Raw genomic sequence first — 25,172 nt, 5'->3', positions numbered from 1 at the left:
CCTTTGGGTTATTGTTATATTTCCAGATAACACATTTACACCTCTAATTCTTTTTTTTAATACATTTTATTGATTTTTTTTACAGAGAGGAAGGGAGAGAGATAGAGAGTTAGAAACATCGATGAGAGAGAAACATTGATCAGCTGCCTCCTGCACACCTCCCACTGGGGATGTGCCCACAACCAAGGTACATTCCCTTGACCGGAATCGAACCTGGGACCCTTGAGTCCGCAAGGTGACCCTCTATCCACTGAGCCAAACCGGTTAGGGCAGTGGTCGGCAAACTCATGAGTCAGCAGAGCCAAACATCAACAGCACAACGATTGAAATTTCTTTGGAGAGCCAAATTTTTTAAACTTCAACTTCTTCTAACGCCACTTCTTCAACATAGACTCGCCCAGGCCGTGGTATTTTGTGGAAGAGCCACACTCAAGGGCCCAAAGAGCCTCATGTGGCTCGCGAGCCGCAGTTTGCCGACCACTGGGTTAGGGCTACACCTCTAATTCTTGATTTTTCAAATTTAGTTCGTTGCTTTTAACAACCAGAGGGAAAAGACAAAGGTAGACATCTCACATAATCTTCCTACCAGCTTTTCACAATATTCACGGTGTGCTCGTTTACTGTATATCAGGAGTTCCCAAGTGGATTGATTACCCTTTTTTTGTGTCAAATAACACTTAAAAGTGCTTCTTTCATGGACTTGAAATGCATATCCTGACTCTGTGAGAAGAAGACATATCGCCCCGGCTCGGTTTTCCCATCTCTCCACGGCCATCTCCAGTTTCTTAGCTCTGATTACTCTCATCCATCACCTTGACGGTGAAACATTCTTAACCACAGATTTTGGACAGTTGGCTTTGTCTCCTCCTGCAGGCTCTACTTAAATATTATTTCCTTCCCAACACAGCGCAGGCTTCATCATTATTTAATGTTTACTAAACTTTCTGTTTTTTTTATATATATAAATATTATGTTTATGTAATATCCATATACACAGATAAGAAGGCGTTTTTATTGTATGTTAATATTGAACACATTGTAAGCTCAATAAAAGGAGGTGTTTACTAAACTTCCATCAATCCTCCCATCCATGTCGGCTCCCTAAAGGAAGGACTATCTCTATCCTCTTTTTTTTTTTAAAATATATTTTATTGATTTTTTAGAGAGGGAGAAAGGGAGAGGGATGGAGAGAAACACTGATGAGAGAGAAACATCATTGATCAACTGCCTCACGCACACCCCCCCACAGGGGATCGAGCTGCAACCTGGGCATGTGCCCTGACCGGGAATTGAACTCTTGGTTCCTGACTGGATGTTCAACCACTGAACTCCACCGGCTGGGCTCTGTCTTCTTTTATATAGTGGAGGGACTTTCATGAATATTCAGATCTCCCCACTTCAAATGTGCCTCCTGTCTACTTGTGTTCTAATCTTGAATATACTGAGTATTTTCAGCTCATGCCATTACAAAATACTTTAAAGTGATGATTCACCGAATTGTGTCATATCAATAGTTAAGCCTATCTTATGACTTGGCTTTTATTTGTCTGAATTGACAAAGAGCTAACTGTTCCAAGCTCATTCTCAAAAATGTTCAATTAGACAAAGAGTTATTTTACCCCAAAGAGTCAAAATGCTGGCACAGATGTGCACCAACCACATTCCTGTGTATTAAATAGACAGCTCTTTCCCATCTTTAGATCTGGAAGTTTTTATTCTTATTTTTTTGAATAGCCATCATATTTCTCAAGTTCTAAGTTAATGAGTTTTCCAAGCTTTGTAATGTGTAAGTATTTACTTGGATTTAAACAATGAATACTTCATCTTATGTGTTTACATAGTCCATTACATGCCCGTTAATTTTCTTCTTTGGCGAAACACTACCTGGGTGACCTTTTTATTTGCTTGGTCTGGTTTTCCAAGTGAATAAGACAAAATTATTCAGTCTGTAAATATGGGGTATGAATGGATTTGGCTATTGAACTAGAATAGGATTCATTTTATGTTAATTTGAGGAACATGACTATCAAATTTTAATCAAAGTTAAAAACAAATACACTTGATATTTTAAAAATCAGTACTCACCTAATTTCCCCACTTTCATATTTTAAGGGGGTAGTATTAACATAGACACACAGAACTAATTGCTAGTTTTCAATGTCAACACATATATAAACTTGTTTGAAAAGTATTCTTAATCCAAGACAATAAATTATAATAAAATTATACACTTGAGAAAACATGATAAAATCCAGAGTGCTTTGGTAGACTGAAGTTGGTTTCTTCGTTTAACTAGTCTATTTTTCTAAAATTATTTAGCATCTGGATAATTATCATGACAATCCTGGGGATACAAATGAAAAGGGAAAGGGAAGAAAAACAACACACAGACTACCCAATTGTACCTGTGGTGCTTGGGGAAGTTCAATCGATGGAAGAGTTAGAAAGATGGGTGATGGCTTCAGTCCCCCAGTCTTACAGAACTACGCCAGCCCTTTGTACATACACGATGTTTCCTTAATCTTGAATGCTCTCCTTGTCCTCATCTGGCTAACTCCTACTCGGCCTTCAAAACCCACCCAAGATGTCCTCACCACCCTGCCATCCTTCTCTCTCAACCCTACCCCACTCCATTCTCTCAGTCCAATTTGAGTTTCTTGCCTTGTCTAAATGGTCTTATAGACTCCCTGGTTTATCTCTGTCACAATACTTTCTATGGTCAAATACACTATGTTAGTAAAATGCAATAACCATTCTTTTTGCTTCCCCCACTAACTGACCACCTTTTGGAAAGTGCTAGTCAGAGTGTGTGGTGAGTAGCTGTCAATCAATCAAGAACCGATGGTTGAATGAATGAATAAATGAACAAATGAATGAATGAATGAATGAATATGAAACTATCTCGGACCTTTCCGTTATCTCTGAGGGTTATGTACAACTTGTGGAAGGGCATGGTAGACGGTAGCAGATATAAAAGGTGAGCGAGGATCTGGGAACAGAAGTTTAGTTGCATGAACCCAAGAAACTCTACCACTTGTATTCCCGTTGTCCAGCCTGTCCACGTGTCCTACGTTTGAACTTACGCTATACTTTTTGAAGTCAGAAATTATTTTAATTTAGCTCGAAAAAGCTTTTGGGAGCCCTTGAAGGAACATTTTTATAATCTCTCTTCTATCTGTTATATTTCGAGTTAACAAGATTTATGAGAAATTTGGCTCTCTCTCCATTAAAGTGTCAAAACAAATAAAAGTGCTCTGTCAAGTCTTTTATTCCCCATTCCCTGTATTATTTTTGTGATTCCCCCCCCCCCCGTTCCATTACTTCCCCTGAGACATTTTTATAATCTTTCCTTATCATTTTAAGCTAAAATGTCATACTTTTCCACCCAATTACATCATGTCCTTGTCATGCATTATGTTCTGAAGAAATGGGCAAAGTGCACAAGAGTCGAGAGAACACACAATGGATTGGTTGGCAGAGTGTCATGGCCAGGCAGGGCAGGTGGGGGAGGGGGCGTGGGGGGAGGAGGAGGAGGCAGAGCCTGAAAGAAGGGAAAGTGGTGAAAGCTGTAGAACAATCAGGGTTTGAGCAAATAAAAGTGGGTCCACTTAGACTTTGGCTCCGGCCCCGGCAATCAAAGGCCAATAAGGAATCGTTACTAACCTGGGCCTCAAACTCCTGCTTGGGAACTTCCTTCTAGCTAAGCGTAGTGTTAGCAATCCTTAAACAACCCCCTTCTCCTTTAACACTTTATGCAAGCGAAAGAGGAGCATACACATTTTTCCAGGACATGCCTAGGCTTAAAAATTACAACAACATGGGTGGACCTTGGGAACATCATGCTAAGTGAAATAAGTCAGACAGAAAAAGCTAAGAACCATACGATTTCACCCCTATGGGGGATATAAAACTGCTCCTGGTGAACACAAACAGCAGAGTGGTGGCTGCTGGAGGTGGGGTCTGGGGGGGAAAAGGGGTCCTCATAGGAGGTGACAGGAGGAGACTCGACTTTGGGTGCAGGCACGTGGTGCTGTATACAGATTTTATAACTTAGAAATCCACACTTGAAACCTATGTGTTCATGGTGACCAATGTCACCCCAGTGAAATTTAACTTAAAAAATGTCATTGTTAAAAAATATTTCAGAGTTCAAAATAGCAAAAAAAGAAAAAACAAACCAAAAAAAACCCAATAATAATGAGGCTTGCTTTGGCATAGTTCCTCCCCATCTCACAGGAGGCGTCATCCATCCGACCTAGTCCACCTGGAAATACCTCATCTTCCAGAATTGCTTCGTCTGGTTCTTACCCTGCTCGCCACCCATCTCTCCCTTTCCCCAGGAAAGTCGATGCGGAAAAGTGATCCCGTTATACTAATGCACAGCAAACCAATTTAGTTTCAGGACTGTCGGGCCAGCCAGGAAGAAAACAGTTGTTCTACAGCCACTGGAAATCCATGTCATTTTTCTTACAGGCGTGGCCAGTGCGCGTGCAGCTGTGGTTCCCTGAGGCTAACCTGAGCGTCGCGTTCAACATTGCAGCTGTGCGGAAGTTAGGAAGTGGCGGACTGAGAGTCATTCTCATGATAATGTATGTAGTGCTCAACTCCCCGGCAGAACCTGATGTCACACTTAAACATTCCTAAGTGGCACAAGGAATAGAGGCTAGAAATAAGTTACCTGGCATCAATGACCTCATCAAATAATGTAAATGCCTTTTATTTCATTTTTACCACAAACACTTGGTAGCACCCAACTTTAATATTTCAAAGTCCGCTCTGTAGTCATTGAAAAAGTCTAATTAAACTTGGCATGATTCCTGAGTCGTAAACAGAAGCTAGAAATAGACTAAATCTTCACATGACAAGCGATGTCTGCATAAAACCTCCACAAACAACCTGTAAGTAAATGGCGAGACACTACACAAATTCCTATTCTAAAAAATGACAAAAACGCACGTAAAGAAAAAGTTTTCTGTGGTTAGCCAGTATCATTGTTCCGAACTGTTTGTCAATAAATAATATTTTACTTTTAAGTACTAGTTGTAACATTGATGTGTGCAGGGAAATGACTGTATACCTAGTTTGAAAAGTGGCTGGATATATAGCTTACACGCTAAAAGTCACACCATAGTATGTTAGAACAATGTAACTAAAAAGGCTCTATTTTTCAAAAAGTAGGAAGCACATTGGAATAAACTTACGTAAGTTACTAAAGGATATAAGTTAAAAAAATCTGCCTTGATTTTCTAGGTTGAAAGACCCCCAGGGACAGAGGGCCTGGCTCTGTGTGAAGATTCCTCAGTGCTCATAGGCTGACCTGGGTAAGCATTGCACTCAAACTTAGCGGAAAGTTTTGAGAATCTAGGAACACCATGCAATGCATTTGGCTCAACGATGGCAACCATGTACCTATCACATCACTGCCTGTCAGGAACCAGAAGAGCAAATTTGTTCAGTCGGGTTTAAGAAATGCATCAATCTATCAAGAAATAGTGACAGAATGAAATTTAATGATGAATCCAGAAATTGTCCCCTTGATATCAGAAGAAAGTCACTCTAGCTAAAGACTGTTATTCTAGAATCAATCTTATCTACAACCCCAGGGAAAATCTCTACTGAACAGGGTAGGTATCCCAGAGAAGGTGTGTTCTCCCCGCCACCCCCCAAAAAAAAATTATATCATATTTTCATTCTAATGATACAAGTCATGGTCATCTATAAGACCATGGCAGCATCAGTTCTAAATGATAGATGAATATTTCTTTAGGAAGAGCTAATACTATATCTGAAATAAATCCAACCATTATATGATTTGAAGGCTTTTGCTGCCTAATTTCTATTCTGCTTCTACATATATTCACATGCTGCTTAATACTTTGACACAGAGCATTTTAGTGAAAACTGAAAGCAAAAAAAAAGGAAATGATATCCTAGGAAATTTACAAATGGAAGTGACCATACATACTACAATTCTCAAAGACAGTTCTAAATATACTTTCTGAAAACTTCCAGGAAGTACCCTTACGCTAAAGAACAAGAATGCCATGCCAGTAAGCCACGTCGATGCTTTAAACTTCGGTGTCAAAAGCCACTCAAACACGAAGCCACGGGGCTGGAGTAAAACCGCATTTTCTAGAGCACATTTTCATTCCCACTGCCAAGAGATTGTTAGCAAGTCCTTGATAATATAGTCGTAGGAAAAAAAAAAAGTCTTTCATTTTTCCTCTTACCTTGGGCTACACAAACAGACCATAACAGGAGCCACAGAATCTTTGCGGGAAGCCTCATTTTGGGGGGCCTGTCAGGGGTGCATGGAGTAGCTGACGATGCTCACTCTCCCTCCGGGTGTCCTCTGGGGAAAGTTGTGGTTGGTGCAGGGAGGTGCTGGCTGCAGGAGGAAGTTGGAGCACAGCTTGGGGAGCTGGGGGCTGAGGGACGCCCCGCCCATCAGGAGGGACCGCCTAGCGGGAGGGAGAAGGAACTCACTCCTGGCTCCCACTGAATGGGGACCCGGCGACCTGCGCTGGCTGGGTTTTCACCAGCCCAGGCCAGTTCCCTGCTGGAAACTTTGGGGTCCTGGGAATGTGCGGCGCTTAACGGGTGGCCCCTGGATTCTGAAACCCTCCCCTGACTCCCACCCGACCCAGGTCCACTGTGGGAAACCTCGGAGATGAAATAACAGACCCTCTTTGAAACATCCTTTTGTGGGATTGGAGGTGGGGCAAGGCTTGCACAATCCCGACCCAGATGATGAGTGTGTGTGTGTGGGGGGGGGGGGGACGGGAGGGGGGTGAAGGCGGAGGGTGGGGGAAGGTCAGCTTTGCCAAGAATGTGGGGCTGGTGGATTGGGGGGACCTGATTTTTTGCAAGGTGTGGCCTCAGTCCTCTGAAGGCTTGTTCATAGGGTGTGCGAAGCAACAGGTCCACGCTCTGAGGCATAAATGAGTTCAAAAAGCAAGAAATGGGAATGCTGATATTTTTACACTGTATTGACACAATCTGCATGAAGAGAATATAGGCAAGTGGTTTGCTGTTAGGAAGGTGAAAACAGCCTGTAGCCAGCCCCAGGGTCAAGACACTGAACAGCACTTTCTCCCAGGATCCCCCAGTCCTCCCTTCCCCCAAGCCCTTGCCCCCTCCTGCCCCTCAAAGCCTGCCCTCTCCCCTGGTCTCTAAGAACATGGACTCAATTGGCCATTTTGGTGCTTCCTATTAATCAAATAATGTTATTGATTCCTTTGTGTTTGTTTGTTTGTTTGTTTATTTATTTTTTAAGGACTTGTCATTTGAGTGACAAATATTTTTCTCAAAAATATTTTTATTGATTTCAGAGAGGAAGGGAGAGGGAGAGAGAGAGAGAGAAACATCAGTGATGAGAGAGAATCATGGATTGGCTGCCTCCTGCACGCCCCCCACTGGGGATCGAGCCTGCAACCCGGGCCTGTGCCCCGACCAGGAATCGAACCGTGACCTCCTGGTTCATAGGTCGATGCTCAACCACTGAGCCACGCCAACTGGGCCCTCGATTCCATTTTGATTAGAACCCAAGCTCTATTCTCTCTCATCATTGACGGTTCTCTCTCCATTCCTCTCAGAATCCAGTAAGAAAGGGACCAAGTTAATTGTTATCTTTCCTCCTGGCTCACACGAGACACAATGTACAAGCTGCCCTACATACGCGTGGATGAAGGGAAAGGTCATTTTTTCAGGGTTATTTCAATACACCCTCCCTCACGCAGAGAAGCCCACACATCCTCGAGTCCCCTTTGAGGGGACGCTGCTGCATCCTTTAATTCAATAATTGGCCCGGAAGAAAAGAACGCTGCCTCTGCATTTTCTTTCATCCTGTTTGGGGGGAAATGGAACACACAGGGGCCTCCCATCTCATTTATTGATCTTATTTATTGATCTTACTTATTGATCTTATTTATTGACCTTATTTATTGCCCTTGTTGTGTCAGGCGCTTTTCTAAAACCAGGCTGTAAGCTCTTCAAGTAACCCCACCTCCTCAAGGAGAAGAGAAGGAACACCACCTGCCATCTCCTGGGCCCCTCCCTCGGCCCCCCTGGTGAACATTCAGGAAACTCAGAAAGCTGGGGGAGGTGGCGATGGGTGGCCCCCCCTTTCCTGCACCAGCTGCCTCCTGAGTTCCTCGACATTCACCCCAGGCGCCCCACCAGCCTAACGGCCCGCTCTGGAGCCTGTTCAAGGCTGCAGAAGGAAGCTGTGAGCAAAGTCTCCTGTTTGCCCCTGCTCAGAGATTGCCTCAACCTTTCCAGCTCTACCGACCTCGCAATAACGGCTGATTAATGATTAATGTTCCTGTGTCAGGGCCTGCATGACACTTCTCATAGCTGATGCCCTCGTAGACCTTGTAGGTGCATTCTGTGATTCCCTTTTCACACAAGTGACAGGAGATTAGAACCCAGATGGTCTGGCTTCACAGTTGGACGTGCAAGCACCAGGCTCACCGCCCTTCTGACTCGGTGTATGGCCAGCCATCTTTGCTCCGCACAGAGGGAACTCTCAGCATGGGTCAATGCCATGAACAAGTGCCCCAGGCAGTCCCACCCCGAAAATAAAGGGAAATGTTAAAGAGCAATCACCCTAGACTTCTGATAGTGGAGACATGTGCCCCCAAACTCCTAGGAGAGAACACCCATCCTTTTGGGCCGGTCCCTTGAAGTGGCAAAACTTTTCATCATTTTGACATGGATAAAGACCGCCAGAGAGAATGAAGACTTTGCCTGCAGGGACTGAAGAAAAATTAAAGGGGGGGGGGGGGGGGTTAAAAGCTTTTATTTTTGCTTTATTAAAAATTCTGTTTTTATAGACTGCGACAGAAGACACCTCGCCCTCAAATCTGGTCCCAACCCTGCATACGACCATGTGTCAGGGGCAAATGTACACATCTGAAAAGTCTTCTCCACACACATTAGCAAGAAGCTTTGGCCCTGTGAGTGGCTTCTACCTGATTCCTGGTGAAAGTCTGGAGTGAAAGCTATGGGGTCTCTGTTGTGTCTGCATGTTACGCATGTCTATGGCTATGCATGGTGGATAGGTGATGTTTTTCAACTTTGTAAGGGCATTTCCAAAATTACTTTGTAAAATTAAGTCCTCTTTGTCTTTAAAAAATAAGCCTTAATATCAACAGCATATTTATGGAAAACTGAAACTTGACTCCCTCTCATGTGCTGATAAAATAGTTTTTTCTTGGGCTGTTCTTGGTAAGATTGTGAAAGGGTTATGTTTACCTTTTGCGTAATCTGGCTGGAAAACAAGGATTCCGTGTTTCATGAGAATGGTTTCCTGTATTTCTCATTGTCCTTATTGGATCTTTGATTGTTTAAGAAAATGGATCCTTCGCCGTTAAAGGGGCCATGTTGTGTGTGTGGGTGTGTTTTTTACAACTATACAATTCCCAGGTATTTGCCTTTGATTTCTTTAATCGTGACTTTGGTTCAATGAATAACTAAGTATTGTCTCACAGTGACCTATGATCTCATTTAATCGAGTGTTTCATACCTTTTGATAAGTTTTACAAACTTCCCCCAAAATCAAATTTGAAATTAAGCCTAGTTGACCTTGAACTAATTTTGGGATTTTCACGAGGGTCCCTGGAACATCTCAAAAGATGTGTCCTGTCTTCCTATTGGAGATATTAAACTTATAGGCTTGCTTGATGCGTTAAATTACATGGGAAGCATTGCCAGATGAGATGTGATGCTAGAACTTTCTTTAGGTTGTTTTGCAATAAACATATTATGTTTATGAATTACATATAGATTATCACACTAGGTAATTTAAACATTATTAATATGGTAATTAATACAAGTGTTCCTGCAAAAGTTCTTTATCTTCAAGGACATTCATGGACAATTCTCTAGCAAAGATAGGTATCTGATAACTACTATCAGCCTGCCTTCACTTGAGAGGAACAATAATGGACCTTCCAGTGCCCCCCAAGGCCACAGACACAGCCCACAACATGTCATGGGTGGGAGCCCGAGACCTGTCCTTCCTCCCCCACATCAGTAACAAGAGCCCATCACATGGATTGCATCATGTGAACGTGTGAAGACCACCCTCTGAAGGTCCGCGGGGCCTTTGCTGGAACATCCGTGAGGGAGAAGGTGGGTGGTGAACCCACAGAAAACTCAAAGCCCAGGCCCTGCAGCGAGGATTCGGGAGTCCACTGGTGGGGTGAGATGCGGGTTTTCCCCGAAGCTGTGGTTGAGAAGGTGCAAGCCCAGCTGACCCCCTGAGAACATGGAAGAGGTGCATGGCTTGGCGGGGATTTGGAAGTTTCGGGGGACTTTTATGGAGTTCGGTCCCGGAAAGCACCCCTAGGATTCTGGAAGGGGGAAGATATCTGATATACCCCCTTAGAGCAACAGCTCCTAGCAGACAGAGGAAGAGATCTGGCAAGTTGGAGCCAGTTCCTTACAGCTTCTGCCTAGAGATCACACGAGTCACTTCAACTCTCATTTCATTGTCCAAAGCATGCTCCGTGCATGCACTCAACATAAAAACTATGAAGTGTGGTCCTACTGTGCGCCTCCTGACACCCTCCTCTCATTACTTCCTGATTTTGTTGGGTTTAACCTTTATTCTTTGGTTCTCCTACTTACGTTCATTTTCATAACTAGTTTTTCCATTTCCTTCAAATCTTACTATTATATCTGAGTGGACTTATTCTTTGTTTTTTTTTTTTTTCTTTTTTCACTCCCAGTGCTTTCCAACTATGGCTTCTCCACAGTTACCGAGGTCCTAATTTTGATGCATCTTTTTTCCCCCCCTCTTTGCATTTCATAATCACATTTTTAAGACAGGCTCTTGGACTCTTTCTTGATTTATTGCATATTCATGAGTTTATTTCTTTTATACTAAAATGTCAACTTGACTGAAATTCCCAGTTGCCCAAATGGCGCCTTACACACTTAGTACAATATTATTGACTATATTCCTTATGCTGTCCTTTCCATCCCCAGGACTATTTTGTAACTTCCCAGTCCCTTCCCCCCTTGTCACCCAAATTTCTGTTTGGAGTTTGTGATTTGGGCTGTGACTCCCTCCTAGTCCCATCGAATATACAGCAGTCTCTGTGTTTTATATTTCATGGTTGTTTCCGCTGGAGTTCCAAAGGCAAATAGATAAAATTCCAGAAGCAAAGAATGCTTAATTCACTGAAATTGGGTAAAACCTTGGTCAGTAAAAATATTTTCTAACTGCTTATCTTTTAAAGCCTGTTGTTATTATAACATTTTACATTTTTTTTCCTGCGGGACCAGGTGGTCTGAAGCTTTGTGGTGGGTGTTATAATTACTGCGGAATGTGAAATTGGGGACCCGGACGTGGAATGTTCATCCATGCCAATGATTTGAAAATTAGCATCCAAACAGCAGCGAATTTGCTGAGAGACAAAATGTAAGGTTGTTAGCTTTATGAGGAAATGGTTCTGGGCCAAGAAAGGCGGGTAATTATAGCAGTGGCCTGGAGCTCGCTGTGTGTGACATAAATCTACTGAGCAGTGAGGAAAGTTCTCAGGATCAAGTGACCGGAGAACTGTCTTAGGTAAAAGACAACTTGTGGCTGCCCAGCCCATCGGGGATCCCAGGAGTGCCGCCTGCTTTAGTCATGGTGAGAAACGGCTCCTGTACCTGCACAATGTGGGCCAAGTCCTTCGCCAGGAGGACACACACAGCTCCTTGTCAGGAACCCCAGCAGCAAGGGCCTTTCGGAGCCCTGGGCGGGGAGCTCAGTTGCAGGTTCGGTCCTCGGTCCCCGGTCAGGGCACATCCAAGAATCAACCGATGAATGCATAAATAAGGGGAATGACAAATCAATGTCTCTCTTTTTCTCTCTCCTTCCTTCCTCCCTTCTTCCCCGTCCTCCCTCTCTCAAATCAATCAATAAAAAGTTAAAAAAGAAACTGTCTTGCTCCCAACATCCATATATAAAAGATTCTTCTTTCTCATTGTCCATAGTGTTTGATCCCACTTGGATCAGATGACCAGGCAGACAAAAAAAAGGGTAGAATTTTGATTTATTCACACTGGACGGCTATTGTGTTGGCTGTTGTCATTTTTTTATTTTTTTTTATTTGACAATCTAAGGGAAGAGAGGTCAGTGCCCTGACTACATAGTCAGGTATTATCGCATGCTTTACAAACTCTCGGGGCCCACTGGTTGAAAATTGCTGTTCTAGAATAAATGACGTGGCTCCTAGTTTTCTTTTTCTAAGGCATTGAGTTCCACCTAGAAACTTAGAATTAGCCCATCGTCTGGGATTGGATTTATCAGGGAGCTGATCTTCAGCGAGAGATTGTAGCAGGACAGGGAAATGGAAAAGAAGGAACAATGGGTGGGGGATTAAAACACAAAGTTATTTGATTTATTCTAGTCACGGTCTCGGTCCCATCTGAACTGTGTCCTAGTGAATTAAACTCTGGCTAAATTATTTTTGAAGGGTTGCTTGAGCAAAACAGATAAGTCATAGAGAAATCATGGCCTTAGAGAATTTGGTAGTTAAGGCCTAGGAAGATCATTTATTCATGGGTCTTGAAATTAGTGGAAAAATTCACTTTTTAGCTGTCAGGTCATTATCATCTAATGGCATTCAGCCTTTCTGTCCCACACTGAGCCACTTGACGACTCTCTCAGATGCAAGTGAGCGCGTGGGCTTGTCGGCAGAGAGAGAGGAAACAGACACGCAGAGGACAAATTAGAGTTGCTTTTTATTTCTGTGTCCTAAATCTGGGTGAATGCCTTGTCAAAAACGCTAGTCCTTCTATCCTTAAATATCATACACAGCACCTGGGCGAACTCATCAGCATTTCAATATATCTTGTACTGATATTTGAGTAGGAGGGGGTGGACTACCCTCTTTCCAGATTGCCTTTTGCCACCTCCTTAATTAGTGGCCAAATTAGTAAAGTGTGCACGGAGCCAGTGTAAAAATTGCACTACTCATTTAGCTCGGTGGCACATGCTCAGCTCGGTGAATCTGAACTCAATATGGTGCATATTTCTTTTTCTGCTTCACATGTGAGTGTAATTCAAGACGTTTGCTTTAATTGCCTCCATGATCTGGCTTCTACCTGGGGAATCTTTAAAATATTTTTCTGATCATCCATATTTATTATTTTCATGGGAGTTTAGAAGAATTACCTAGCAGCCAGATTCCCTCCCTCCACTCCCCTTTTTTAACTTTAGGACATTTATTTGTTTCAGTTCCTCTGAGGGTACATACTGTGGTTTATCTCTTAGAAAGTAATCAAAGCTGTTCAACCAGTTGTGTGAAACTTGAAAAGCATAATTAAACTCATTAGTTGCTAAACAGCAAAGGCATGTTTGTATTAAGAAGAAGATACTAGAGAAATAGAGTCAACACTCAAATTTTAAATAATTTATATATTCAAGCTGCAGAAATCAAGAAAGAAATGGACACAGAGGTACCATTTAATACCTTGAAGTGGTGAGCTACCTGGAAAGAAATAAAAATACAAATTCGGTATATCTAGGCATAATTAATATTTACATCACACTATAAAGAAAATAGATGAACTTCAGAAATGTTATGTATTCATATACACCAGGGACCTCAATGTCTACAACACAATTATGTATGAAAACCGCGTGAGATTCTTCCAATTTTCTTCACTTGTTGTTATGCGCTGTGTTTATACCAACTTGCTATTTGTGATGAAAACTGTTAGCTTATAGCCTTGGGACACGCATAACAATCAGGAAGATTGGACTTCCATATCATTCCTACCGAAACGGCTACTGAGCATTAACTTTAGCTTTCTGATGAATCTATAAAATATATTTACAAAATTACTGTAAATCTCCTAACATAACATCTGGCTCATAGTAGTTCCTCACACGGCACTATGACTATGTGAACGTTTGTAAGTCTTTATGTTTGAAGAGTGACAAAATTTGTAAGTCTTTATGTCTGAAGAGTGACAATCCATCCACACACGAAGCTTCTCATTCACTCACTAGACTGTTGTTGCTCATCTGCTAATTGACAATGACTGTGAAAGAGAAAAAGAGGTCCTTGCTGGCAGGCTTGACGATGACAAGGGTCAGGGCAGAGGGATGCCTCCTCTAAGCCACCCACGAGCAGGGCTGGGGACACTAGGCACCTAGGAATGGGAAGATCCGAGAGAGAACCGGAGTCCCCAAGCCTGCTGGCGACTTTCCTCCCAGATATATGTGTTTTGTACCTAAAAGAATAATGTGGGGGCGATTCCTGGGTTATTGGAACAGAATGTGCTTCCTAGTGATTGAATCACAGTTGGCACTCAAGAATTCTCCCTCCGGCTCTCTGTTCTCCCTCCAAAAATTCAGCCGAAGCCAAGAGTCAGAAGCAGATACATGGAGAGATATGCATCCTTGGGCAGGATGCTCAGATGCGCATTTGGAGGGAGCCAGGAGAAGGGGGCAGAAGCAGGAGGAATAGGATAGAGGACTTGACTGCTGTCAGAACGCTGGCTGCCTGCCTCCTGACAGGGGTCCACTGTGAGGCGTGTGCCCACATTTCACACCTCAGACGGGCGTTCGTTTTCAAATGACAAAAAGCACTGGCCATGTTGGCACTTGTGTCCACTACGGAATAGAAGAGTGTCCGCACCCGCCTCCACCTGCCCCCTCCCCCTGTGCCACTTCCCTGCGCTTCTCGGGGGGGGGGGGGGGGGGTCTGTGAATTGAATGCGATACTCTCCTTGTCCACTTCTTCTCACCGTGTCCCCTTTTCAGTGTGGATGAAACGACACTGATTCTGCTCATGCAGCGGGACACGCGTGGAATATAGGGCAGGCTTTGTTACCTTCTCTTCCCGCCTTTCTGTGGATGGATGTTGATAAGGGGACGTGTGAAGGTGTGAATTGTAACCTATAGAACCGAGTTGAAATTGTTTCTAAAAACGGCTCCTGGTGCTATAGTAGAATGAAAGCTTTCACACACACAGCGAGAAAGAGCGTCTGTGAAATGTGAGGGCAAAAGGGCGCAGAGAAAAAAGGAAGCCAAGGGAAAAGGCGAGAAGGAGGGAGATGTATTTTAACAGCGGGAAGTGGCATGACATGACACGGAAAAGAAAGGGCATGAAAGTATACTGTAGTGTAGAAAGATACGGCAGGAGAAGGAAAAGCCAAAATGAGTGACCAAATTAAAACGTCTGCCTCCAGAAAATTGAAAAATATATACAGGTGAGCAAAAATATCTTCCAATTACAAATTTGCTTCAATGCCCCAAATTGCCAGATTTTAACAATGGCAGGATAGTATTCCTTATGTTACACTATTCTTTTAATTAAATATTAATTTATAATACAAATTTTTTTTAAATTTAGGAGTATAACATTTTCCACTTGGACTATTAAAAACATTTTTTAAAATGATTTTTACAGAGAGAGGAAGGGAGAGGGAGAGAGAGATAGAAACATCAATGATGAGAGAGAAACATCATGGATCGGCTGCCTCCTGCATGCCCCACACTGGGGATCTAGCCCGCAATCCGGGCATGTGGCCTGACCAGGAATCGAACAGGGGACCTCTTGGTTCCTGGGTCAATGCTCAACCACTGAGCCACGCCAGCCAGGTTCCACCTGGACAATGTTAAGGCCACAAAAACCAGTGTACCATCAATGCACTAGGCTCCCCTTGGCCTAGCACATCCAGGTACTTTGTACAATCTGTATCCTACTGGCTGAGCAGGCTTTTACTGGTTTCTTCTTCTTCTTTTTTTTTTTTTTTGTCTTTGTAACTGTTATCTGGACACTTGGAAGACCAATACTTAAGACTGGCTCAGTGGTTTAGCGTCAACCTATCAACCAGGAGGTCAGGGCACGTGCCTGGGTTGCAGGCTCGATCCCCAGTGTGGGGCGTGCAGGAGGCAGCCGATCCATGATTCTCTCTCATCATGGATGTTTCTATCGCTCTCTCCCTTCCCCTTCCTCTCTGAAATAAATAAAAATATTTGAGAAAAAAAAACACCCACCCTGTCACAAAAGTGAAAAATAAGGGTGCAATCAAAATAAAATGTGATGGATCCTTACCCTCTCACCTCCAGCGTCTCAGCGCCTAACTCTCAAAGCTAATACTTGTAGTGCCTTGCTTCGGTTATCGATCCACAAATATTTCAGATTTATGCCAAACGTATAAAAGCAGACAATAATAATATAAGTAAAAAATAAATATTAACCCGGGACATTTCAAGGGTAAAGTTCACAGAACCATCTTAACAGCCCATGAGGAGATCTGATATAGAAACCTGATATCCTGTCCCTTTTCCTCCCCACAAACTGACGACGTGGTGATAGAACTTTCGCATTTGGCAACGTGATCCCCAAAAAGTATTAATTTCCCAGCGCAAAATTTTTTGGGGGGGTTCATCCTCACTGGAGGATATTTTTCTATTGATTCTCTGAGAAAGTGGAAGAGAGAGGGAAAGACAGAGAGAAACATCGATGTGAGGGAAACACATCCGTTAGTTGCGTTGGGCTGGGGAGGAGCCTGCAACCAAGGTAGGTGCCCTTGACCGGAATGGAACCTGGGACCCTTTGGTCCGGAAGCCAATGCTCTATCCACTGAGCCACACCAGCTAGGGCCAAGAATTTTTTTCCAATCACGTTGCCACTCCTCCTACTCTTCTGCCTGCTCATCGCTTTCTTGCCTTCCCTGAAATGGGGTGCCAACGAACAGAGGCTTTGCTCATTTCCATGGTCTTCCTTGACCCCCTCCTAACCCCCATGAATGAGGGTATCTCAGGTATTCCCAAATCTGTCTGATTGCGGAGTCTCATACCCTATCCCTCCTTGGACAAGCGGTTCCTCTGAGCAAGGAGGAGCCCTCTAAAGCATGAGCGATGCCCTGGAGGCGCCTAAAGACTCCCCGTGCCCTCAGATGCAGATGCACTCAGCGTCCATCCTTGGACCCTGATCGAGTCAGTTTTGGGCGCAAATGGAACCCGGGCTTGTGCATATAGCGCTTTTCCCAGGCGCGCAGGCGTTGAGAGTGGAAAACCAACTGTGCACCCTCGGGTTCACGCCCTCCTCTGACCGCGTGGACCACTCGCGGGAGCATCCCCAGGGCTGGGGCCTGGCCACCTGTGGGCCCACAGGGCCGGGAACAGCAGCAACAGAAACTGACCAGCATATTGATCTCAAGGTTACCTTCCCTGAGCTCGCCGCCCAGCCATCCCCCAAATGTCCCCCCTTCAGGGGCCCGAAGAGTCCCTCCCTGGTACATCCGTGCTGTTGCACACGGTAGGAGTTCCTGGAGAGCATGATGCTGAGCGCAATAAGGCAGTCGGAGAAAGATAAATATCACAAGATCTCACTCATTTGTGGGTTATAATGAACAACATACACCGATGAACAAAAACAGATCCAGAGACAGAGAAGCATCGATCAGATGCTCAAACCTCAGAGGGAAGGTAGGGGAGGAAGGGGGGAAGGGGAGAGATCAACCAAAGGACTTGTATGCATGCATATAACCAATGGACACAGACATGGGGAGGGGGGTGGTGGTGAGGGCATGAGCGAGGGGTGGGGGGGGGGGTGGAGGAGAGCATTGGGGGGATAAGGGCACATATGTAATGCCTTAATCAATACAGAAAATAAACATTAAATTTAAAAAAAAAAGAGTCCCTCCCTTCTTTTCCTGCATCAGGGAAACACCTCCCTTCCTTGCAGATGGTGAGAAAAAATACAGGGGAGATTCCTGGGCTGGCGCGGGGATTCCCCCGCAGGACCGTGTGCCTTCTGCAGCCGCCCACCCCGCTGCTGATGGGGTGCAGCGCCCAGGGGCTGGGAGACCCCGGGACACCCCGGCATCCCCGAGAGGGGGGTCTGCAGCCCGGGACTCCGCGGTGGATTGAACGCGCCCCATTGGCCATCCCGGGCACCTCCGCGCCGTCACCGGGTTATGCAAATGAGGGGGCGTCTCATTGGCTGGGCTCCCAGCGCAGCCTGGCGGGGCAGGTGCGGGGACATCCCTGGGGTCCGGGTGTCGGAGTCGGGGGCGCCCGGGGCACCTGCCGCCTTTTGGGGAGGCGCTCCAGCCCCGCGCCTCACGCGCGCCTACCGCGCGCGCCCTCTCCCCGGGCGCCCCGCGCGCTCTCCCGGCCAAGTTACTTTTGCCTGCCCGCCTCCCCCCCCCAGTCCTGGGGACCAGAGGCGGCGCTGAGCCCGGGGGCGGTTCCCTGGCAGCGGAGATTCTGGTCGGAGCCAGACTTGGGCTCCGGGGCTGGGTTTGCATCATCCCCATCACACCGGGGCGGAGGGGAGCCAGCCCCCCGCAGCCTGGGCTTCCGGCTCCAAGCGGACCCTCCCCCCCACCTCCAGGCCCCTTCCCCCTGCCGCCCCTCTCCCCCCCACCCCAGCCCCCCAGCCCCCTGGCCACCGCCTCCCGGGTGCCCCCTCCCTCTGCCCCGCCCCCTCCCCTTCCTGTCTCCCTCCGCTCCTCCTGCCTCTGCGCGCCCCACTCCTGCAGGAAGGATGGTCGATTTGGAGAGCGAGGTGCCCCCTCTGCCTCCCAGGTACCGGTTTCGCGATTTGCTGCTTGGGGACCAAGGATGGCAGAACGACGACAGGTGAGTGACGTGGGCAGGGTCCTTCCCTAAATACAGCGGAAGCCCAGACAGGTGGGGAGCCTACGGGGAGGTGCGGGGGCGGGGGGATGCAAAGGAAGCCAGGGATGGGGGAACGGGGAAAGGGACCGACCCTGGTCTGTCTCTCTCTCCATTTTGACTCCATGGAGACGTGGCTACAGACAAGGGACTCCTTCCCTGTTCACTCCCCATCCCTGCACCGGGCTTATTGCATTGATCTGATGCTTCTTCTTGTCCATGTGTGTTTGCCTAGGGGATGTGTGAGGCTGGGATCAGAGGTACAAAACATCCAAATGGCACGCAGTATCCGTGCCAAAGGATCCCCCCGCCCCCGTTTTTGTCCCCTGAGGCGTTGGTGATCAAGTCGGAAGACGGGTTCAGGTGGACTCTAAAAGCAGAGCAGAAACTTAGGGGAGTGCCCCCTCATCAGTGATGTCTTAAGGGGGTGTCCCCCTGCCCCTGGGTGTTTTATGCGTTGGAGTTACAGGTGGACAGGTTTAAACATGTAACAGGTGGTTGGGGATAATGACAGCCTTTGGCATGGAGGGGGACTCCCTTTGAACAGGCAACAGTGACCATCATTGGTCAGAGTCATGATGGTGTGTGTAGAGAATGACCCGATCTGTTCATTGTGGAGAGCACAATCTGATCTTTTCACCATTCGTGTATTTTTTTTAACCTAAAAAGAAAGCGTACAGGCCACCAAATGAAAACCGGTCCCCCAAACTAGAATATTTATTCTTAGCAAAATATTGCTCATGTGATCGTCCAGGGCATCCCTGCTTTGCCTAAACTTCTGAAATTCCTCCGGCTAGTAGCTCTGTCTCACTACTTAAAAAAACACACACAAAAACACACAACACATTTTATGTTTCGCTGAATGTAGCCTTTCCTGGAATAGTCACTTCACGGAGCACATGCCACGTTGCCTTGTTTTGGGATGATATGCTAACCAGGCTCTCAATGCCACGGGAATGTTCCCTTGAAGTTCACTTTGTTCTTGGTGCGGTCTTTTAATTACATAGAAGATCCGGTATTGGTCTGATTGAAAAATCCCTCCGTTCACCCCTGGGCGGTCCCTTCCTTCCTTTTCCTCCATCATCTCAGCTCCCATTGTCGTTCCTGTGCCTACACCAGGGAGGGCTTTATCTTGTGCATCAAGGGTCTCCGATGAGTAATTTAAAGGGACATGGGTGTTTTGCAGAGGATACTGATTCAATGCAATCTTTTTATGCAAAAACATATATGCTGGCTGAAAATTCAAAGGATGAATACCAATTTGCCAGTAGGCTTGGAGAGGAAGGCGTTCTGGTTGAATGGAGAAGATAAAGGAAGGGATATGTAAACACATTTGCAATGCTAGTTGACACTGAGATCGATGTTGTTAGCCTAGTTAAATGGCTGTAAGTGCAGGAGTGGCCATAGTGATTGAGTCTGTGGTTGTTACATTAGGACCTCAGATCATCAGGTAGAATAGAAATCCCCTCTTCTGGGTAGCAAGTGCGAGATGGGCTGAACACAGATAGAGGGCATCTTTGGGACTTGGTGGTGGTAGCACTGTTGGCTCTTTTAAAAATAATAGTTTTATTGACTTCAGAGAGGAAGGAAGAGGGGGAGAGAGAGAGAAACATCAATGATGAGAGAGAATCATGGACCGGCTGCCTCTTGCACACCCCCTACTGGGGATGGAGCCCACAACCTCGGCATGTGCCCTGACTGGGAATCGACATCTTCTCCTTTCCAGAGTCACATCCTAAAAATGATGGGGGAAGAGATGACGGGAAAGGGGAACCTTTCTACCTTGCTCTTCATTTGAAGCATTTTCAGTTGAGTCTTAGTGGGGCATGGTTGACTGGCATATGAAAATGGGTGAGGCCTATGACTGATATGTGAGGATGTGTCATCAAAGAGAGAATATTGTGGGCCTGGCTGGCATGGCTCAGTGGTTGAGGGTTGACCTCTGAACCAGGAGGAGGTCATGGTTGGATTCCTGGTCAGGGCACATGCCCGGGTTGTGGGCTTGATCCCCAGTGTGGGTCATGCAGGAGGCAGCCAATCAATGATTCTCTCGCATCATTGATGTTTCTCTCTCTCTCCCTCTCCCTTCCTCTCTGAAATCAATAAAAATATATTAAAAAAACACACCAAAAACAGATAGAGAGCATTGTGGGCTCCTGAGGATAGAGAGAGTGTGCACTCCACACCATAGGTTCTTGGCGAACTAACCTTGGATGAATAGTTAAATTTATATTGTACCAACTTTGGGTAGAGAAACACACATGTAATGTACATGTGAAATGTATGTGTATAGTCACATGTTGAATAATAACTTTTTAGTCAACTGCAAACCGCATATACAGCAGTGGTCTCATGAGATCATAATGGAGCTGAGAAATTCCTATCATCTAGTGACGTAGCCACCAAAATGTCCTAGCTCAATGCATGACTCCCATGTTGGCTGTGATGTTGGTATAGACAGACCCAGGGCGCTACTAGTTATATGAAAGTCCAGCAGCTACTATTAGGGACAGTCCCTAAGACTTGATCGCGGTTATAAATGACCAAGTTACGGATTTATGCATTTACTACACTGTACTTTTTATCATTGTTTTAGTGTGTTCTTTTTCTACTTAAAATCACAACCTGCAGTGTTATATCAGCGACAGCCTCATATATCTCACGCGTACTATGTCCCTTGATGGCATCGATTTCTCTTGTGCCAGATTTAATCTTGTGTTTTGGACAATGACATGTTCTACAGTCTTGTAGCCCAGGAGCAGTATACTTCACCTTACAGCCGAGGTGTGTAGTGGGTTAGACCATCTTGGTGTGTGTAACTGCACGCTGTGATGGTCACACAACAACAAAATCGCTTAGCGACGTGCTCCTTGGATTGTCTATCCTGGGCTAAGCGGGCATGGCTGAATACATAATGCATATATAACAGATCTGTCTTCTAGATGAAATATAGAATGCAGCCCTAGCCCGTATGGCTCAGTGGATAGAACGTCGGCCTGCGGACTGAAGGGTCCTGGGTTCAATCCCGGTCAAGGGCACATGCCCAGGTTGCGGGCTCGATCCCCAGTAGGGGGCATGCAGGAGGCAGTCAATCAATGAGTCTCTTTCATCATGGATGTTTCTCTCTCTCTCTCTCCCTCACCCTTCCTTTTTGAAATCAATAAAAATATATTTTACAAAACATATAGAATGCATGTGTAATGTATGTGCCATGTATATAGCAGCACCACTCTGACACAGTTCCTGATTCCCTCTTCTTCATGTGTATCCTCATACCCGTTTGTGAGCAGGACAAGGAAACGGGGAGAGACACAGCGGAGCGGGTCATTTAGCACACGGGGGACATGCGTCCTGGGGGCCATGGAAGAAATTGGAGAGGTGCTACGTGACGGCAGTGCTTATGCCTTCCGGAGGGCTGATGTATACACGGTGCACGCTCATTTCTTTGGCATCCTGAGTAAAACACACAAATCTAATTCAAGTGCTTCGAATAGCATTTCCCGAATGGCCGTGCGTGCCTGCAGCTGATATCGGAATGCAGGCTCCATCTCAGGCCTTAGTAAGTCAGAAGGAAGCATGTGACACAGGGCTTGCTGAGGAGGTGGTCACGCAGATAATTCAGGGCGACTTTCTCCCCCAGGACATGGGCATTATGGCTTACGTACGTTAGGATGAAGGCCTTGCGAAATCTCCATGGTTAAGACTGTTTAGCGATCTTGCACTATTTGTAAATAGGATGATCAGTGTTTGCTTGAAATTATATTAGGGATGGACCCGAGTGATCCGTATATTTGGAAGCTAATATTTAGAAGACTTGGGCTCTGCAAAGTTACTCTATAATGGAGCTAATATGACTAGAGACTGAATGGAACTGCTTTTATGTGGAAGACATTCTGTAATATGAAGAATTGTTGTATTAAAAATCCAAGGAGCCCGGGCTGGTGTGGCTCACGTGGTTGGGCGCCATGCTAGGCACCAGGAGGTTGCCAGCTCGGTTCCGGTCAAGGGCACGTGTCCGGGTTGCGGGCTCAATCCTTGGTAGGGGGCATGCAGGAGGCCGCTGATCGATGGTGTGCTCTCCCATTGATGTTTCTCTGTCTCTCTCTCTCTCTCTCTCTCTCTCTCTCTCTCTCAAAACGAATAAACTATCTTTAAAAAACATCCAATGAGACTGAACTCCAGTTGTCCACGGTGCCTCATGTTTTCTGTTTGAATATTTCTAAGATTCATAGACCCATAGAGGTTTAGAATGTTCTCCTGAAGGTAGAGATTGGTAATTGTCAGGTTCTAAATGCCTTCAGACAGTTAGAACAAGCCTTTCTCATGCTTCATCATGACTTAGTCATTTTAAAGTTTGGAACACAATGCACTTGTTGTGGATAAATTATCACCACGGAGGATAAATTACTGTTAATGGACAGTTCCCAGCTGTAGTCATGCAGAAGTGGGACATTTATTTAATTAACACCATTTTAGTTCTCAAAGATCTGCTCAGATGCTTCAAGTCCATTAATTTAAAATATATCTTTCATATTTTATAGGTGGCATTTAGAATAATGCAACCTAATGCTTTGTAGTAACTGGGAAAACATAAAGGGATCTGAACAAAGAGTACGATGCAATCAATTAATGGCTTAAGAGGTATTTATAAAATGGGGGGGGCATGCTTAGATAGCTTTTGGAGTATGTGTAATTTTAAATATTATAAAATTAAATTGGGAGCATCAAGTTGGAGGAATAAGTTTTGGATTGGTAGATGACACATTTATATAATTTACTAATTTTATGACCCTTGTTAACTTATATCTTATTTTGAAAAGTAGCTATTTAATGTAAAATACTTATTCCAAGTTTTTAAAGTTCAGGTCAGTAGAGAATGACGTGTACTTTTTACTGTTTAATTATATAGTGGAATCAACCATTCATGTGCAACATCTATAAAAAAAGATTTAAGCACTTATCGTGTGAGAGAGAATCCAGACAAGCTGCGTTTCTTAGCACTATTATATTAAAGAAAATCACAAATGAGGCAACAAAAACTTGCCTACCATTTTAAAGATGAAAAACAACGAAGCATATGTAATACATAAAACAGAAAAAGGCATTAATAGTTATTATTTTTAATAGTTCTCAAGAATTCAAATTGTAGTATTTTATATAAAAGTATCTATGACTCATTCCTTTAGACTGGTTCTCATACATGAAGCTGAAATATAGCTTTTCAGATGACCCAAGAGTTTGTTTTTAAGGTTGGATTCCATTTAATCACGCTCACGTATCCACCTTCTGAGTGGAGCGATGGGTTAGGGATAGCTCTTTTGCGAATACTGTACCTTTTACTTTTCAGAGTACCTCTAACACATAATAAGTCTAAGTAAGGGTAGGTTGGAGTGCTGTAATTTCATTTTCTACATACGGTATGTGACATTTATTAAAAAATATGGTTTTATTGATTTTCAGAGGGAGGAAGGGAGAGGGAGAAAAGAGGACAGTAAGATTTTTCCACAACATTGTATAGAACCGATCATATTTACTTGAATCTTTTTTTTTTTTTTTTACAAAATAGAAGCATTGCAGAAAAACAGAAAAAAATACAGCCTGTCAAGCGTGGCTGGTCTTTAGGGGACAGTGGCTTGCCAGCAAGTCCCCAAATCTTTGACCTTTGACCCTTCTCGTGCTTGGAATCTTAACGGGGCCAGTCTTTGGAACTGTGCTATCAAGTGCCCTCAACCCTCCAGCAATTATGCCCATGGTTTCCAGAGAAAAATCATCTCCCACGATGTGTGCATTCCTTGAATTCCCAGCTGCATTGCTTCCGATTTTCACAGCATGTACATTTGGGCAAGAAATGGACGTTGTACAGAAAGCCACGGAACAGTGAATGTGAGAAATAAAGGGCTCCCTGTGTGTGGCTCCCCAGCCCTGGGCTTTGCACAGAATTATAACGATGAATTGTTATCACCAGGGCACACGTAGGCCATCTTGTAAATCACCGTGTGAACAGGGATAAGAGCGGATTAGCACAGTTCAGCCTCATTTAACGCCCTGTGGGGAGACTCAGAGACTGCCCACATATTGCAAATAACCAGGTACGAACCATGGGCCCAGATGTGTGGTTCAACAGTAGACAGCCTGCTACCTCCGGTCTGTCAGAATGGAAATACCCCGCCTTCTCCTAGGAACCAGGGTGAGGGGTAAGCTGGCCAAGTACCAGGAAGGAGTGATGGCAAAGTAGTTTTATTTTTTTTTAAAGTTCATTCTAAGCCCAGGTTTGGCAGTTGAACTCATTGGACTTGAACATGCCTTTCCCGCGTCTTGTTTAAGAGTCACAAGGCGTTTCCTTTGGAAATGACCAAGCAGGTGCCTCAGCCTATCATTCAAGCTGTGACCAGGCCCTGAGGGTTGGAGTGGATTCTGAAGTTCACACAGAGAGCTGCTCAATGGAGCCATCCTTAGGCTTGATACTCCGAAGGGCCTGGGGCAAGGGGCGCCTGGAAGGCTTGCCCAAGACCCACCCCAGCTCACGGTCAGCCAG

The 25,172-nt window shown here is 45.0% G+C and overlaps 2 protein-coding genes across 4 annotated transcripts in view; one reads left to right on the top strand and one right to left on the bottom strand.

Annotated features, from left to right (window-relative positions):
• Positions 1-6,434, bottom strand: part of LOC307094643 (complement factor H-like) — a 33,475-nt gene extending 27,041 nt beyond the window's left edge. For 2 of the 3 annotated variants that reach the window (XM_079763657.1, XM_079763659.1), the window contains exon 1: positions 6,231-6,431. In XM_079763657.1, coding sequence (XP_079619783.1) covers positions 6,231-6,288 — 58 coding nt within the window. In that variant the 5' untranslated portion in view covers positions 6,289-6,431. Of the gene's footprint in view, positions 1-6,230 lie in introns of all 3 variants that reach the window. The other variant, XM_079763658.1, reaches the window with a different exon arrangement.
• Positions 6,435-18,411: 11,977 nt separating this feature from the next.
• The window catches only part of KCNT2 (potassium sodium-activated channel subfamily T member 2), a 136,099-nt gene continuing 129,338 nt past the window's right edge, over positions 18,412-25,172 (top strand). The window contains exon 1 of the mRNA XM_079763649.1: positions 18,412-18,601. Within this exon, the coding sequence (XP_079619775.1) occupies positions 18,507-18,601 (95 nt within the window). The 5' untranslated portion in view covers positions 18,412-18,506. The remainder of the gene's footprint in view (positions 18,602-25,172) is intronic.

The sequence above is a fragment of the Cnephaeus nilssonii genome, assembly GCF_951640355.1.
Source record: "Cnephaeus nilssonii genome assembly, chromosome: 23".
Taxonomy (NCBI): domain Eukaryota; kingdom Metazoa; phylum Chordata; class Mammalia; order Chiroptera; family Vespertilionidae; genus Cnephaeus; species Cnephaeus nilssonii.
This window is presented reverse-complemented; position numbering and strand designations above follow the sequence as displayed.